The sequence below is a fragment of the Rhincodon typus genome, chromosome 14 (genome assembly GCF_021869965.1).
Source record: "Rhincodon typus isolate 14 chromosome 14, sRhiTyp1.1, whole genome shotgun sequence".
Taxonomy (NCBI): Eukaryota; Metazoa; Chordata; class Chondrichthyes; order Orectolobiformes; family Rhincodontidae; genus Rhincodon; species Rhincodon typus.
The window spans coordinates 66,254,837-66,273,592 of record NC_063345.1 but is presented as its reverse complement, the minus strand read 5'-3'; the positions used below and the strand labels follow the sequence as shown (position 1 = coordinate 66,273,592).

Sequence of the window (18,756 nt, the reverse complement as noted above, 5' to 3'; positions counted from 1 at the left end):
TCAAATGTTTGTGGCAAATCTTAAGGTCTTAAATTTCTAACCAAAAGGCAAGTCATATAGTGCCAAAGGAGAACTTGCAGCCCAACTCTAAGGATCTCTAAATGAGTAGCTCACTTAGCTCCATTCTCCTGATTTCTAACACTACACAATCTTCCTTTTCTGCTAGTAGCCTAATTTCCTTTTGAATTATGGAGGTGTACAACCAACTGAATCATAAATGGTCATTTGGTAATACAGATATCCAATATTGTTGAAAACAAATACTGATTTAATCAAAATGTTTTACTTTTTAGGTTAATTTGCAAGAATTACCAAAGTAAAGGGGTAACAACTTTCATACTGCATGAGAAAAGAGTGCTGATAAGTTGGAAAGTGAAGTCTGATTGATAGAGGGGCTGCCGTGGAGAATAGAGGTGTTAATAATGGCAGATAGTTAATTCCCAAATTTTGTTTAAATTTTAAATCTCGCAGCTTGACTCTGATTAGTCAAGGCATTGCCCTGACAAATGAACCTGGTTTAAAATTGAAATAAAGCTTGGCAGTTAACTATCAGTCATCACTAACTGATGCATTCTCTGTAGCAATGCCTCTACCAACAGAGGCCACTTGCTGACCATTCAGCACTCTCTTCTCATGCAGTGTAAATGATGTCTTCCACTTGCTTTGGTAATGCTTTCAAATTGTCATGAGGAATCATAGATGAAAACCTTTCACGTAAATGTGTCTTTTTCAGCACTGTAAAGTCACAGAGTCATAAAGCATTGAAACAGACCCTTAGGTCCAACCAGTCCATGCTGAACATAATCCCAAACTAAAAATCAAAAGCTAAAGGAAAATATCACTTTTTGTTGACTTCTTTAGTACCTTGTTTCACTATATTTTGTACTTACACGAGCTTTTGGTGAAAAGTCATTATTTTGTGTACCAGCCATTGCTGGTTTGGAACATATATCTTGGATTGTAAATGTGTTTGGTCCAGTTCTTCATCAAAATCACCGACTTCAGCTTCAAAATAGAAAGTCAAAAAGAGGAAGGGGAAGCAAGGAAGAAGTAGAAAATAAATTGTCATATCACAGAATGGGTATATTAATTTGGGCTGACAGTCTAAGAAAGGGTAGGTGGATAATATGCTCAATATATGTGCAGTCTGTTTGTGAAAAGTACTCTTCCAACAGCTAATTTCACCATTACACAAGGTAAAATCATAATTGAGTCAGAACCATAAACATTAGCATGCAGGAACAATATTTCTTCTCTTTCACACTCTCAGTATATCACTCATAGGCAGAGTAAGCACTTTTTGCCCAATCGTTTGGAGAAGGTGGTGATGAGCTGCCTTCTTCAACTGCTGCAGTACATGTACACACAGCACTAGATAGAAAGTTCCATGATATTGACTCAGTGACAGTTAAGGAGCAATAATAAAGGTCCACATCAGGATGGTGTGTGGCATAAAGAGGAACTTGGAAAATTCTCATGATATTGGTGTTGATAGTGTAGCTGTATGCAGTCTAACACAGTTTGAGAAACATAGCTGTGTCATGGAAATGGATCACAACTCTGAATTGCTTATGAATACTAATCCTTTAAGTACAGCATGCATTTTGTTTTTAAAGGAAAGACATTCATGCCAAAGTATGGCTAAGAATGTAGATCCAGTGACTGTCCAAAATCCCCATGCGGACATGAAATGTCACATATGAAGAATGTCAAGGGAACTTCAGATAGCACGACTTCAAAGGGATAGATTCCATTCAAAAACTGAACTGCGACCTTGTGTGCATTGTATTTTAGATTACAGACATGCAATGATTTGAACGGAAGACTGTTCTGGATGAAAAACATGCTTGTGTTTACCCTTCCAGGAATACATAAGAACATAAGATCTTAAGAACTAGGAGCAGGAGTAGGCCATCTGGCCCCTCGAGCCTGCCCCGCCATTTAACAAGATCAAGGCTGATCTTTTTGACACTCAGCTCCACTTACCCGTCCACTCACCATAACCCTTAATTCCGTTACTGTTCAAAAATTTATCTAGCCTTGCCTTAAAAACATTCAGCGAGGTAGCTTCAACCACTTCACTGGGCAGGGAATTTCACAGATTCACAACCTTTTGGGTGAAGAAGTTCCTCCTGACCTCAGTCCTACATCTGCTTCCCTTTATTTTGAGGCAATGCCCTCTAGTCCTAGTTTCACCTGCTAGCGGAAACAACCTTCCTGCCTCCACCTTATCTATTGCCTTCATAATCTTATATGTTTCTATAAGATCTCCCCTCATTCTTCTGAATTCCAATGAGTATAATCCCAGTCTACTCAGTATCTCTTCATAATCCAACCCTCTCAACTCTGGAATCAACCGAGTGAATCTCCTCTGCACCCCCTCCAGTGCTAGTATAATTCTTCTCAAGTAAGGAGACCCAAACAGCACACAGTACTCCAGGTGTGGCCTCCCCAGGACCCTATACAGCTGCAGCATAGCCTCTCTGTTTTTCAACTCCATCCCTCTAGCAATGGTAGACAAAATTCCATTTGCCTTTTTAATTACCTGCTGCACCTGCAATCCTACTTTTAGCGATTCATGCACAAGGACACCGAAGTCTCTCTCTGCACAGCAGCGTGCTGCAATTTTTCACCATTTAAAACATAGTCCATTTTCCTGTTATTCCTACCAAAATTGATGACCTCACACTTATCAACATTGTACTCCATCTGCCAGACCTTTTCCCACTCACTTAGACTATCTATATCCCTCTGCAGACTTTCAGTGTCTTCTGCACACTTTGCTCTACCACTCATCTTAGTGTCATCTGCAAATTTTGACATACCACACTTAGTCCCCAACTCCAAATCATCTATGTAAATTGTAAACAATTGCGGTCCCAACACTGATCCCTGAGGCACACCACTAGCTACTGACCACCAACCAGAAAAACACCCATTTACCCCTACTCTTTGCTTTCTACTGATCAACCAATCCTCTATCCATGCCAATACATTATCTGTAATACTGTGCAACTTTATCTTATGTAGCAGCCTTTGGTGTGGCACCGTGTCAAATGCCTTCTGGGAATCCAGATACACCACATCCACAGGTTCCCCATTGTCCACCATGCAAGTAATGTCCTCAAAGAATTCCACCAAATTAGTTAAACATGACCTACCCTTCATGAATCCATGTTGGGTATTCCCAATGGGACAATTTATATCCAGATGTCTTGCTATTTCTTCCTTAATGATAGATTCAAGCATTTTCCCCACTGCCGAAGTTAAGCTAACTGGCCTATAGTTACCTGCTTTTTGTCTACTTCATTTTTTAAACAGTGGCGTCACATTGGCTGTTTTCCAATCTGCGGGAACCATCCCAGAGTCCAGTGAATTTTGGTAAATAATTACTAATGCATTTGCTATTTCCCCCGTCACCTCAATACACAAGAAAGGAGGTCATAAACCGAACTGTAATCCTTGGTGAGTGTGTGCTAGTGTGCTAGCTTGTGGTTCAGGTAACACTGTAGTAACATGTGCTGTGAAGGGACACAACCAGGGTTTCCACCAGACAAGCCTGCCTGTGCAGGTAAAGAGAAAAGAGTCTCCCTTTCTCTCTGATTGGAAAAAACAAGTCATCCGAAGATTCGTTGTTAAAGGAAACTGAACAGATTCCATTCCGCTCACTGAATAACCAACAATTCAACTGCCAAAGTGAGAGCTAATGGAACAATCCACCTCACTGGCTGAAAAATTTCACAATTTATTCATCATGGACAAGCCAAAGACTGATTTGTATATTCTTTTCTATTGCTTTTACTATTTGGACATACCTCTCATTTCTAAGGTGTTTATGTGGGTCTTGCCTTTTCGTTCCTTTTCTCACATTTTTGAAGCTAATAAACTCACTCTTTCTTTAATCTCAAGGAAGTTAATCTCAAGAAGTTAAATTGGCTCCGTTGAAGACAAACGTACGTTTGGTCTGGGAGATGGGTATCCAGAAGGGAGGGGAGTATTTTGAAATGAAACTTTTGGCAACCATTCTAGGGGTGTGGGTGGGTGAATAATGAAGGGGAGCTAATTCATGCCTCCTTACGTAAGGATCATGTTGAGATGGAGACCTTCACCCAGAGACCAGTCGTGACAATAGTTAAGCCTGCATTCTACTCTTTCTCATTGGTATGACATATATCCACCAGTTATACCCTGTATACATGTTGTATGACTGCGGGAACAGTTTGTGCTGGGTCCGTCAGGGCAGTTAAGCAGAGACCAAGGAGGAAAAGAACCAACACTTGCTGTGAGGATTTCCTTTGGGAATTGATGAACTCTGGTCACACGGATTTCCCCCCGGTGGCCATGTTTAGAAGCTTGGCATTTGCCCGAAGTTAGTTATCAAGCAGAAAATCTGCCATCTGTGCTCAGACATCACGTCTAGTGAGGCTGGAAGATGATACGATTGCCAGGTCAAACATAGGGAACAGATGATAGCTCAAGGCCTGGTTCTCGGGAAGCTTCATTCCCCACTGGTCAACTGAATTGCTGTGTAGTGCCCAGGGATGTGTATGCTAGGTGGGTTAGCCAGGATAAATGCAAGGTCAGGGATTCTTTTGGGAGGATCAGTGCAGACTTGATGGGCTGAATGGCCATTTTCTGCACTGTAGAGATTCTATGATTCCATGAATAAGAAGCATCCCACATGCAGGGTGAATAGGGATCTGACAGGCTGACTTTTGAATTATCAATAGAATCACTACAGTGTGGAAACAGGCCCTTTGGCCCAACAAGTCCACACCACCCTTGGAGCATGGCACCCAGACCCATCCCCTGATAACCCACCTACGCTACACATCCCTGAACACTACGGACAATTTAGCATGGCCAATCCACCTAACCTGCACATCTTTGGACTGTGGGAGGAAACCAGAGCACCCAGAGGAAACGCACACAGACACAGGGAGAACATGCAAACTCCACACAGATAGTTGCCTGAGGGTGGGATTGACCCCAGGTCCCTGGTACTGTAAGGCAGCAGTGCTAACCACCGTGCCACCCCAAATATAGCTACCAGCCTCAGTGAGTCAGTGAAAATACATGTACATCTGGCATGGCCATCAATTGGAAGCTTTTATCCATTTAATAATAAAAAATCCATTACTGCAGTTTTCAGCAGGGAGCCCAGATTACGTCCGCTGCTCAGTGAAATATTTAGCCTTCTTTTGAACTCCATTGGATGGGTAAGTTTAGCCATTACTCACCCTGGATGATGTGAGACAGTAACAGTGCGGTACTGTTGTCATTGCAGTGAAGTCTTCCAGCAAGCAAGTCCCGTTTGATTTGCTGAGCAAAGAGATACCTGAAAAAGTGACAAGGTCAGTTTGAATATCTCCAACCAAATGCATCCAGACAGACAGGCAGTAATGACTCCCCCTTGGGACACTCCATAGCAAATGCAACAGAGACAGCGGTCATTGAGCCCAATGAATGTGGGTCAGCTGCGGATCTTGTCTCTAAGTTAGGAGAGCATAGGTTCAAGCTTTCAGTCAGAGATTTGATCATAGAAGCCTATGAATAAGTAGCAATAGGCCATCCAGCCTGTCGAGCCTTCCCTACCAATCAATAAGATCATGATCTAATTGTAACTCTGATAACCTTTCACCCCATTACTTACCAAGATTCCATCCAACTCTGCTGTGTAAATATTCAACAACTCTGTTTTCAGCACTTTCTGAGTTCTAAAGACACTGAGAGAGATTCTGAGAGAAAAACTGTTCTCCCTATTTATGTCCCAAATGAGCCATTGCTGAGTGACCCATCTTTCTGGATTCTCCCATCATCCTCTCCACATCCAAGTCTGCTTAAGATCTTCTATGTTTCCTTATAGGCACTTGAATATGGCACTGAGGAAGTGATGCACTGTCAGAGGTGCTATCTCTCAGATTGGATGTAAAACTAAATCCCCACCTGCCTACTGGACTGATTCCAGCGGATCCTTTAGCCCAATTTGAAAAAGAAAACAAATTAGTTCACCAAGTGCCTTGGTCAATATTTTAACATGAAATAACATAACTTAAAGCAAATCATCAGATTACCTCATTGCTGTTTGTGGGAGCTTGCTGTGTAAGAAATGAGTACTGTTTCTCCTATATGACAGTAGAGATCACAGTGTATTGGATTTGGCATTTGACCAATCCTAATAGTGCTTGAGGAGGTGATAGCAAGCTACCTTCTTGAACTGCTACACTCTTTGGAGTGCCACTGTGCATCAGTGGTGCTTGGAGTGAATGTTTAATCAAGAGGATGGAGTGCCAATCAAGCAGGTTGCTTTGTTTTTGAGTATCGTTGAAGCTACACTCATCCAGGCAAGTGGGGAGTATTCCATCACACTCCTAACTTGTGGCTTTGAGATGAGCTGTTCCAAGGAAGGGTCAATCGACCCAAAATGTTAACTCTAATTTTTCTGCACAGATGCTACCAGACGTGTTGAGCTTTTCCAGCAATTTCTGTTTTTGCTTCTGATTTACAGCATCCACAGTTCTTTCAGTTTTCATTGTGTTTGAGATGATGGACAGTCATTTGGGGAGTCAGGAAGTAAGGTACTCACTGCACGATTTCTAGCCTCTATCCTGCTCTTATAGCCAAAGTATTTATATGGTTGGTCCAGATCAGTTTCTGGTTAATAGTACCTGAAAAGATGTTGCTGGTGGTGAGGCTCAGCAATAATAACTCCATTGAATGTCAAAGAGTGATGTTTAGATTCTCTCTTGTTGGAGATGGTTAGTTCCTGACGCTTATGTGGCACAAATTTTACTTGCCATATGTCAGACCAAACCCAAATGTTGCCCAGGGCTTGTGCTTCAGGAGTTATAAATGTAATGGAACATGGTGCAATCATCAGCAAATAGCTCTATTTCAGACCTAATGATGCAGGGCAGGCTGTTCATGAACAACTAAAGATATTAGGACATAGGACACATCTATTGTGAATTCCTGAAGCAACGTCTTGGCACTATAATTCCAGCATCTACGGCTATCTTCAAATTAAAATACTTTGAGAGAGAAATTCATTTGCATAGTGCTGCTTTGAACTACAAGTCACCACAATGGTATCAATGCTGAATGCTCACTGGCTGTGCACTGGATCTGTCTAACACGACTAGAACTAAGATCAATGTGTTTCTCCCCCTTTAAGACTTTTGATGACAATTGTTTATGTAACTGTGCACAACATGTATGTCCAAAAAGGAGTAAAAATGGATCAGCAGCCACATCCCAAGTGTAGGTGACATGATGTTATTCATATTGGTGTTCCATACAGGGATTGTTAAACACTTTTTCCTTCAAATAAAGAAGCTGACAGTTCTCATATTGCATTTGCAGAGAGTTGTGCCCTTTGAGGGAGCAATTTTCAGGTTTTCACCCCAAAACCAATGGGTTTTACTAAAAGAAAACTGATAGCAGCCTTGGCAGTTCAGGGATATGTTGTAATAGATTAGTGAGACACTCTGCCTAGTTCAAAAATATATACTACATCTCTACCCAGAGCAATGAGTTTAAGAGTTGGTTGAGGGGCAAATATTGGAAACACCCTGCTCCTCTCCAAAATAGCCCCATGCTATCACTTATGTCTGACTGATGAAGCCTCAGTTTAATGTTCCATTGGAAAGCCAGCACCTCTGTTGTGTGGCAGTGAAGGGTGACCGGGATTTGATGCCAGACAGGGACAGCAAAGTTTTGGAGGAGTTCAAGTCTACAAAGAGGTATAGATGGGAAACCAGGCTGCAGAGTAATGGAATATTTGGGTCTGGAGGCAAATGCTGGGCTAGAACAAGGGCTAGGGTTAAGATTAGGGTTAGGGTCAGAACAAGGCCAGGGATGTGTGGAGATGGAAGCTGGTGATTGACTGGATTAAGGAGTTAGAAGTTTGCTTCAGGCACCGAACACTGTAAGCAATTTGACTCAGCTCAGACAGCACCCAGGGAGAGGGGTGAAGGCAATGGCTCCGGGCTTGTGGTTGCAACTGAACGCAATGACTCCAGTTAACGGGAATTTCTTCTCATCCAGTACTGGCTGTTGGACAAGCAGCAGGATGGTGGCAGTGAGAGACAGTACACAATTGTAAGTGATGCCATAACCTTCTGACTCTGAAGAAACACTGTTACCACTGCATCATGGTTAACCATTGTGGATAGTTGCAGTACTGATACTGATAGATATTAGTGCTCTTGTTAGTGCATCCACCCAGGATCCACCAATGAAACAAAAGCTCTCTTAAAAATCAAGAATCATGAACTATAAGCGCAAGTAACATTCAGTTGCTTCGGCTTCTGGGGTCAGATTGTTGACGTTAAGGAGTTGCATATGAATTATCATGTTAAAAGTTATAATATAGAATACCAATGGCTCCCCAGTAAAACATATCTGTATTAATTATTTATCTTCATACATTGAAGAAGAAAAATAACTTGCATTTATATAATGCCTTCCAGCACTCAAGATGCTTAGCAGCCACTAACTACTTTTGGAATGTAGCCACAACTATAATGTCAGGAGTACAGCAACCAATTTGTGTACACAAAGGTCACATTGAGAAATGCCACTCTGTTTTATTGATGCTCTTTAGCCAGGAGATGTCCTTCCTCTTCAGCCGAAAAGGGATTTTTTACATTCATCTGAGAGGAAAGATGGGGTCTCAGTTTAAAGACTCATTGGTAAAATGGCACCTCCAACATTTCACTGGAAATGTCATATTTCTGACAGCGTGGAAAGACAGTGAGATAATACATAAATGCTGCACATTAATGGTAACCTTGAGACAAAAGCCCAAATAAGTGAAGCTGTACTTGTTCTCTTTATTATTTCATGGGACATGGCTGGTGCTGGCTGGACCAGTATTTATTACCCATTTCCCTTGAGAAGGTGCTGGCAAGCTGCCTTCTTGAACTGCAGCAGGCCATGGGGTGTATGTACATCCATGTTACTGTTAGGGAGGGAGAATTTTGATGCAGACACATTGGACGAATGGCAATATACTTCCAGGTCAGGATGGCGAGTGGCTTGAAGGGGTACTTGTCCTTCTAGATGAAAGAGGTCATAGATTTGGGTGGAACGTAATGAAAAGAGAAAATGAGAGGGCAGTGAGTGTGTACTGTAATATAAAGCACAAGTACAATTAACTTGTTCACTTCTATAAATAGCATTCAGTTAATGTACTTTCAACCTCTAAAGCTAATTTCTGAAACATATCTGATTGTTAAGCATTGTGTTAATTGCCTTTTTATCATGAGCAATGATGTCATTCTGGAAACATTTACAGTAATTAGAGAATCTTAATTTGAGAATTCCTAAGGAATGACAACAAAGTCATAAAAACAAACCTTCAGATAATTGGAATAAAACAAAATCAGTACTTTCAGAGCCAATGGTGAACAAAGTATAATGTACATTTCCTGGAAACAGAGCCGGTGAAAGCGGCTCTGTTTCCAGGAAATGTACAGTATACCTTGTTCACTTGGTCTTTGATCCAGTTAATCAGATGGACTATCACTTGAAACTAAGTACTGATGTAACATCAAGCACTGATAGAGGACCTCTCCCATATTTTAACCTGTCACTTTGACGTGTCTTATGAAGCATGGTCATTTAGAAAGGTGAGTTCCCGCCAGTGTGTAAATACAAGGATAGAAATAGCACGACATACAACAGAGCTGCTTCTCCGGAAAGAGTAGGCCTCAGCTGCCATACTTCAGACTTCCCTCTTTCCTATTGCTACTTCCTTCTTTTCTTCGGTTCTCCACACTGTCAAAGTGCCAGTGGCTGCAGAGGTTTCCACGGTTGTGGATTCGAACCTCAACCCAAGACAGACAATCTGAATTGGGGTCATCCAATATACGTTGGTCACAAGTGAAGTCAAAGCAGACTTTATGAAAGGACAGTCTAGGGTGCTAATTTAGCTTGTGCATTCCACAGTAGAGGAGAGGGCTATACCCACCTTGTCAATTCATCTTGGAGCTGTCCTGGATCAGGTGGAAAGAACTTCACTACAAATTGGAACAGAACCTTCTTCTCCCCTTTCAAAGGAACATGAACATTAGTTGGACATTAAACAAAGCAGAAAGGTTTCATAAATTAAAAAAATCTGAAGAAGGGTCCAGACCCGAAACGTCAGCTTTCCTGCTCCTCTGATGCTGCTTGGCCTGCTGTGTTTATCCAGCTCTACACCTTGTTATCTTATTGCTAGTGTTTATGCTCCTTGCGAGCAGTTTTATTTCCATTTATGCACCCTGTTCTCATATCCGTCACTAGCTTTTCCTTCACCTACCTCTCCAATGTAATCTTAAATCTGATCATTGGATACCAGAGGAATGTGCTGGGGTCTTAATTATTTACAATTTTTACAAGTGGTTTGGATGAAGGGATCTGTGCATTTCTTCAGATTTGCTGAAGATAGGAAGGCAAGTTGAAAATAAATTGTGAGGAGGATATGAAAAATATACAAAGGGATGTAGATAGGTTAAAAGTGGACTATAATATTTTGTGGGAATCTGAAATTATTCACACTGGTTAAAGGAACAGCAAAGCAGAATACTACTTATATGGAAAGGTATTGCAAAATGTCTCAGCACGGTGGGACTTGCGTGTTCATTTATATATGAAGCATAAAATATAAGCATGCTGGCACAGCAAGTAATTCAGAAGGCAATGGAATGTTGCTCTATATGGCAAGCAGGATGAATTATAAAAGTAGGCCTCAGTCCATCAAGTATGTGCCAGTCAAACCAACCATTTAACCATTTTAATCCCATTTTCCAACACTTAGACCATAACGTTGTTTGCTTTGGTATATATCAAGTGCACATCTAAGTGCTTCTTAAATCCTATGAGGATTTCTCTACCACCCTTACAAACAGTGAGTTCCACATTCCAACCACCCTCTAGGTGAAAAGGTTTTTTTCTCACATCTCCTTTAAACATCCTGTCCCTTACCTTAAATCTATGGACGCTGATCATTTTCCCCTCCATCAAGGGAAAAATTTTCTTCCTGTCTACACTATCTGTAATCCCTCATAATTTTATCAATCTTAATCATGCCCCCTCTCAATCTCCTCCATTCTAATGAAAACAACCCCAGTCTGTCCAATCTCTCTTCATAACTGAAACTCTCCAGTCCGGCCAACATCCTGATAAATCTCCCTCTGCACCCTTCCCAGAGCTATTGCATCCTTCCTGTAATATGGATTTCCAGAACTGCACACAATATTCTAGCTGTGGCCTATTCAAAGTTTTACGCAGTTCCAGAATAATGTCCCTGTTCTTAAATTCCATGCCTTAGCCATTAAGGTAAGTATCCCAAATGCCTTCTTAACCACTTTACCCACCTGTCCTGATATCTAAGGAACCAGTGTACACGCACACCAAGGTTCTTCTGATCTTCAGTGTTTCCCACGGTCCTACCATTCATCATATATTCTGTTGCCTTGTTTGTCCTGCCTGACCATGTTACTGTTCATTTATTTGATTGAATCCCATTTGCTACTGATCAGCCCATCAAACCAGACTGTCTGTATCAATCTGCAATCTAAGGCTACCTTCCTCACTATTTATCACCCACCGATTTTTGTACCATCTGCAAACTTACTGATCAACCTCCTATAATCAAGTCTAAATCATTTAAATAAACCACAAACAACAAAGGCCATAACACTGCTCCCTGTGGGACCCTGCTGGACACAGACTTCCAGTCAGAAAAACTGACCCCAACCATTAACCTCTGCTTCTTGCCACTCAGCAAACTGTGAATCCAATTTGCCAAATTTCCTTGGATCCTGTAGGCTCTTATTGTTGCTACCAATCTGCCATATGGGACCTTACCAAAAGCGTTACTCAAGTCCAAGTAGTTTACATCAAAATCACAACCCTCATCTACACATCAGGTCATCTTTTCAAAAAATTAAATCAACTTGGTCAGACATAACTTCCCCTTAACAAAGCCATGCTGACTGTTCTTGATTAATCCCTGCCTCACTAAAAAACAGATTAATTCTGTCCCTCAGAATTGCTTCCTATTGTTTCCCCACCACCAAGGTTAGACTGACTAGCCTGTTGTCTCCTGGTTTATCCCTTACTGCCTTCTTGAATAATGGTACCACATTGGCTGTCCTCCGGTCCTCTGGCAGTAAAAAAAAATGAATAAAATCAATGGTTCCCTTCAGTCAGTCAGACAATTGCTGATCTGGACATCAACTCCAGCACGTCACCAATATTTCATATCCTTGGAATTGCTTACACAATAGAAATGACCTCACTCTTAAAAGTTCAAATTGATCACTAGGATTCAGTTTAGCAAGTTTTAGGGAGGGTATTCTAGAGCTTAAAGCCTAGGTAGCTGAAGACATGGGCCACCATTAGTGGGGCAAAGTTGGAAATGCTGAATGTTTCATGTATTGGGTAAAGTCACTTTACATAGAGCCTTCATTTAACAAAAAAAACTACTGTACACAGTCACATAGCAAAGATAAACTACAGCACTCAAGAGGCACAGTGAACAAAGGCATTTCTCCAATCAATCAAGAGGCCAGAAGAAGATTAGCACAAATGTCTCTGAGGGTTCTGGACCTGGAGGAGATTAGAATAGAATAGAATGGAATGGAACAGAATAGAATAGAATATCCTTTACTAAGATGTGTACTCCAGTACAAAAGTACAGTGAAAAGTTTTTGCAATGGCTGCTTTCTAATGCCATCATCTTAGGTACAAGTACCTAGGTTCAAATCCTTTGGAAAGAAAAGAGGAATAAAAGGAAAATAAAAGGAAGTAGCATTACTTACAGTGTCTAAAAAGTAAGTCAGAAATAAGATAGTTGTAACATCATTAAAGGATTGACATTACAGTCTGGTAAAGAAATCGAAATAGCAGCAGCTCAGCACACACCAGGCCCTAGTCCAACTGTCCCACCCCACTCCAACCCTCCAGCTCAAGAACAACATTTTAATCCTTTGATTTTTCAAAGAATTATCAGTGTCACTGACAGAGATGTGTTAAGTCAGCAGCAATCATCGAGTAACACAACTGAACATGTGACAATGTCTCACTTCACCAGAATCCACAAAGAAGAAATTAAGATGGCGAAGCTACTCAGCAAGTCGAACCAAAGAGCTCATGTGCTTCAACACAGTTGATCAACACATCAGCAGATTGAGAACAAAGATTTTCTTGAACAAAATAAGATGAGCTGCATGTGAATCCAGAGAAGTCAGACCTACATCCACAGATTCAGGACATGGTCAAAAAGAAGGAATTACCTGTTGTGAAAATCCAGGACACTACAAAGGAGAAAGCAGTTGTTTCTTTAAGCAGTTGCTTTCCACGATAGTCATTCGTGAGATTGAAGGACACCCAACTGATGTAAGGAGACAACTATTCAAGTTGACAGGGAAGAGTTCATTTGTGAAGGGAATTCTAGAGATTAAAGATCCTCCAGGTAAGGTAATGACCAACTGTTGAGTGTTGCAAGAATGGCATCTTCCATGAAGGATTTGCAAAAGATAAAGGAATCCTCCAGTGAAGAAATTCCTTACACAAGTTCTGAATCAAGGACAACAAACCTCAAGCCAAAGACGTACCAACCTTGCCAATCTTTTTAGAACACATTCTGGAAAAATTATGAAACCTCCTGATGGTCTTAATTTGTGAGGTCAGAAATTTGAGGATAAGGGGACATGGTGTAATGGTAAATGTAGAAGTAGGTATGTACTACAATGTATAAATGATAACTTTGGAGCAAAAGCTTGGAGGGAGACATTAAAAAGCTAATAGTTCTGAAAGGGATAATTTTGGAGATATTACCTGGTAGTGGTTGATTCCATAATCAAGACAATAACAATTGCCGTTCACATCAGTTTCAATGTTGACTGTTATAATATCTGAGTGCTACGTGTGTTTCGCACAGAAAGAACTATCTTTCCTTAAAGTTCACGCCCAATTAACTTGAACTGATTACAAAAACAAAAAGCAGTAAATAGGAAAACACTGCACAATAATAAAAAGATGCATGTTGTTAGTTTTCACTAAAACTTTTTGTATTTAAGGATCTTCTACTCCACTTGCATAGCTATAAGAATAGAGCACCCACTCCTGACTGCTGTGTAAGTGAAAGTAATCTCATAGCATGCATCCTTATTTTGTTTATTTGTGATTCTGAAATTTTTGCTTCCTTATTTAAAGAAGGGTGTAAAAATGCTTTGAAAGCAGTTCAGAGAAGAGTGGGGTTGTCATAATGAGGAAAGGTTGGACACATTGGCTTGTATCTGCTCGAGTTTAGAAGAGTAAAAGACAACTTGACGAAAGATAAGATTCTGAATCTAGAACTAGATTATCTTAATAAGATTTGAGAGCACTATGTTGGAATACATTTGACATCCTCTGATCTCAATTTGAAAAGCACATTCTTTCCTACTAATGTGTTTAGACACAATCTTTCCTCAAAATATATATATCCAAAGGGTATGAAAGGGTGGATATAAAAGGATGTATTCTCTTGTGGGAGAGTTTGGAATCAGGCATTATGGTTTAAAGATAAGCGGTCAGCCGATTAAAACAGAGATGACGAGAATTTTTTTTCTCGCAGTGGGTCATGTGTCTTTGGAGTTGTCTTACATAAAAGGCAGTGGAATCAGAGTCTTTGAATGTTTTTAAAGCAGAGGTGCAGAGATTATTGATATGCTAAAGGGGGGGATGATTATCAGGGGAGGTAGAAATACTTAATAATTAGGTCAATCATTACCTTATTTCTTAGTGAAGCAGGCTCATGAGGCCAAATGGCCTATTCCTGCCCTCTAATTCATATGTTTGTATCTGTGCCAAGCCTGCTATCAAATAGAATAGGGTTCTCTTGTGGTGCAGTGGATGTAGTCCCTACCCCTGGACCAGGAGGCGTAGGCTCATGTCCCACCTGCTCCAGAGGTGTGTAATAATATCTACGAAAATGTTGATTAGGTAAAATAGAAGACGGCATTTTACTCACCAAAGCAACGTATATTTACACAAACACACCCAAAATAAATTACGGAAACTATAACACTTGGTTGACCCTGAAATCCTGCAAATGTTGTTGTAGGGTGAGGGAGTTGGTGGATAGTGCACTGCTGAGGTAGAGGCAATGCTGGAGGGAGTTCTGTCAACATCTGGTTCTGCCATCCCTGAGCTGGAAAAGCTGAGCTCTGACGCAAAGTCATTGAGCTACAGAGTGAGCTGCTCCCTGGCATTGACTGCACCCACCTTCAGTAGGGCTAGAATAAAGATACTGGCAATGATCAACGTAGCACTGAAATGGAGCAAAAGCAAAAGACAGTGGATGCTGGAAAAACAAAGTAAACAAGTATCTTCACTTCAAACCTGCTCAAAAAGTAAAGTTGGTGGGCAGTCACCACAGCAGTGATACCAGTTGGTAGCAAATCCACCTGCCCACTTGTCAAAGAGAACTTGGTTTATTCTGCTAGTTTGGAATTGGCAGCACACTGAATGACCAGGAAGAAACAGACCCTCAGGACAGATCAATGTGTGACTGTGCAGGGTGATTCTTCAAGCTGTGTATATGGTAATGTTTCTGAAGAGGTTAATTTTCATGTTTCATTTGCTGCACCCGTTCTACTGATGTCACGCATAGGCTGTGGGTGGGCACAAGGTGTTCTACTGTAGCTTTTGAAGGGAGCAGATCTATCTGGACCAGATCCTTAAGGTCCTGCTAATTTTACATGATCAGATGTGGCTGTATTTGTCATACAATAAACCTTCTCATTATCTAAGAACAGTGCCTCTTCTGTATCCTCTATCATGAATTACTAGGTAGACCCAAGAGAAGGCAAAAACAAAGGAGGATTGGTGGCTGCGAACTACCTCAAGCAATATTAGAAGTGGTGAATACCACAAGGCGCTAGCTGTATGATCATCTAGGAAAATACTACACAAGCCTCAGAAGTGGCCTATCCAAAACTAAGGATACACAACAAAATAGCCCTGAGATATCAAGTTGATTTTTTTTCAAAGTAGGAAAACTAGGATGTCATTAAACCCCAAAATGAATACGTACTGAAAATACTTGGCAGGTCAAGTCAGGCCAGGATTTGAGGAGAGAAAAGCAGAGTTAACATTTCAGCTGGATGACTTTTCATTGGAAGCGGAAAAAGTTAAAATCTAAGCAAATGCAGAACAATGGAAAAGGGGTGAAAGGAAAGAACAGAAATTCTGCGTTTTCAAGAATTATAGTGGAGAACACAGTGTTTTAATGACAATGGCATTAAACCTGTTCTAATAGCTTTAGAACCAACTTCTGATAACTGTGTGCCCCCTGGAGATTGCAGATTTTTATTTCAGCCGCAGCTTCTGATGAGAGTAAACTGAATGAATCACCTAAATTTCACCATACTGTTAGTACACTGCCTAATTCCATCTAAGCTAAAATTTAAACTTGCTCTTCTGTAATGGTAGATTAATTGTGGTACGATAGCTCAGTGGTTAGCACTGCTGCCTCACAGCGCCAAGGACCTAGGCTCAATTCCACCTTGGGCAATGGTCGCTTATAGTATAGTGGTTAGGATTTAGCTCTTTAACTGCCATGGCCCAGGTTCGATTCATGGTCAGGGAATAGAAGTCCTGCTGTGCTAATTTATCATGGTGACAGCACTTCTGACTGATTTTTCAGGAGCTGGCAGCTAGTCTGTTTTGGGGCAGCATGGTGGCTCATTGATTAGTACTGCTGCCTCATAGTGCCAGGGACCCAGGATCGATTCCAGCCTCAGGCGACTGTCTGTGTGGAGTTTGCACATTCTCCCTGTGTCTGCGTGGGTTTCCTCCCACAGTCCAAAGATGTGCAGGCTAGGTGAATTGGCCATGCTAAATTGCCCATAGGGATGTGTAATTTAGGTGGGTTATAGGGGGATGAGTCTGGGTGGGATGCTGTGAGGGTCGGTGTGGACTCCTCAGCAAAAGGTAACAAGTTTAAGATGTTGTTAATTGTTGGGCCGAAGGGCCTGTTTCCACACTGTAGGGATTCTATTAAAAAAATTCGATGAAAAAAAACTGTCAGTGTGCAGTTTACACATTCTCCCTATGTCTAGGTGCTGTGGTTTCCTCCCACAGTTCAAAGATATATAGCTTAGGTGGATTGGCCATGCTAAATTGCCCATTTTGTCCAGGGATATGCTGGCTAGGTAGATTAGCCGTGGGAAATATATGCTGAGTGTGGGTGGGATGCTGTTTGGATAACCAGAGTGGACTTGGTGGGCTGAATGATCTGCTTCCACACTGTAAGGAATTCTACAATTAAGCATGTGAATATGTTTCAGAAGCACAGTTTCTTATTCCAACTGTATTTGGCTGTGATTCTTACTTCCACAATGTCCTTGGTACCCTGGGGGCTTTACATTCACAGTTGTGTGTGATACTCAATAAGTTCCACACTATTTCCTATTGAGAGCAAGGTCAGAGGTACTTTAGAAGTGTGAACATTACTCACCTTTGATTTGTTTTAGAACAGGTTTTAAGAGATCCAACCAAACCTGCAATTAGTACAGAGATCTAAATCAGTATGTGTGGCAGGACAGATTGGATACATGTATACACAACATAGCTGGGTCACTTCACTTCAGAATAAAAGCTCTCACTGAGTAAGAGGCCTGTGTGATGTGTTGCAGGATGAAGGATGATGTTAGTTTCGCTGGGCAATGGTGACAGAGCTAAAGCATTCTGAGAGCTACCTTGTCAGCAAAATGAAAGGAGCAGGAACTCAGACTCAGCATCTCTTAACCAAGCAGTGGAAAGGTGAATAAAACATATCCATTTTGAGAAATGGATGGTCTGTTTTTATTCCAACTGCCGACCCTCAGATGCACAATCTGAAAATTTTCTTAGTAAAAGAGGCATCCTCAGCAGAAGGTAACAAGTTTAAGATCTCAGGATTCTGACAGGTGGCATTTACCCATGCACTGGAAAAAAGCACGGGCAGGAATTTCAATCCATGATTTATTAAGTTAAAAACAATTATTAGGACTGAAGTCCATTGGCCTTCTAATAACATCTCGGATACCATCTCCATAGCCAATTGATACTTAATTGGTACATAATTAAATCTTTAGTCCATGCAAGAGGCTTGCTACACCCAACACAGGAGCTTTTGGAAGTCATGTTGGTGCTATGCTTCCAGGTTGTTTTCTAATCTGCCTGGTCCAGTGGAACATAGAGGGAAAAAAGACCCTCTTTATTACTCACCACTGCCACTGAGGTGGCAAAAGCTTGGAATCTTCTCCATCTGAAAACCCTAGAACAGCACACACTTCTTGAATAATCTGTGGAACTGTGGAATGCTACCAATCCTTCATTGATGATCTCCTCAGCCAGAACATGAAACCTAAAGCCTTCTTCAAGTTTTCGAAGTTTTGTTTACTCTCTATTTGTATAGGTTGGATTGTAGCATTGAACATGAGAAAATAGCATGTTATTGTTTTATGATGATGTCCAAATACTGTTCCAGCATTTTTCCCTAAACCCAGCAATAAATAGACAATGAGATAGTAGGAACTGCCGATGCTGGAGTCTGAGATAACAAGGTGTAGAGCTGGATGAACACAGCAGGCCAGGCAGCATCAGAGGAGCAGGAAAGCTAACGTTTCAGGTCTGGACCCTTCTTCAGAAAATTTTCGGTCCAGACCCAAAACGTCAACTTTCCTGCTCTTCTGATGCTGCCTGGCCTGCTGTGTTCATCCAGCTCTACACCTTGTT

The 18,756-nt window shown here is 41.2% G+C and overlaps 1 protein-coding gene across 1 annotated transcript in view; it reads right to left on the bottom strand.

Annotated features, from left to right (window-relative positions):
• The window catches only part of LOC109920156 (FERM domain-containing protein 7-like), a 41,406-nt gene that overhangs the window by 20,522 nt on the left and 2,128 nt on the right, over window positions 1-18,756 (bottom strand). Inside the window, exons 3-6 of the mRNA XM_048604954.1 lie at window positions 17,495-17,537; window positions 9,974-10,052; window positions 5,241-5,338; window positions 891-1,005 (exon numbers count right to left, since the gene is read on the bottom strand). Of these exons, the coding sequence (XP_048460911.1) occupies window positions 891-1,005; window positions 5,241-5,338; window positions 9,974-10,052; window positions 17,495-17,537 (335 nt within the window). The remainder of the gene's footprint in view (window positions 1-890; window positions 1,006-5,240; window positions 5,339-9,973; window positions 10,053-17,494; window positions 17,538-18,756) is intronic.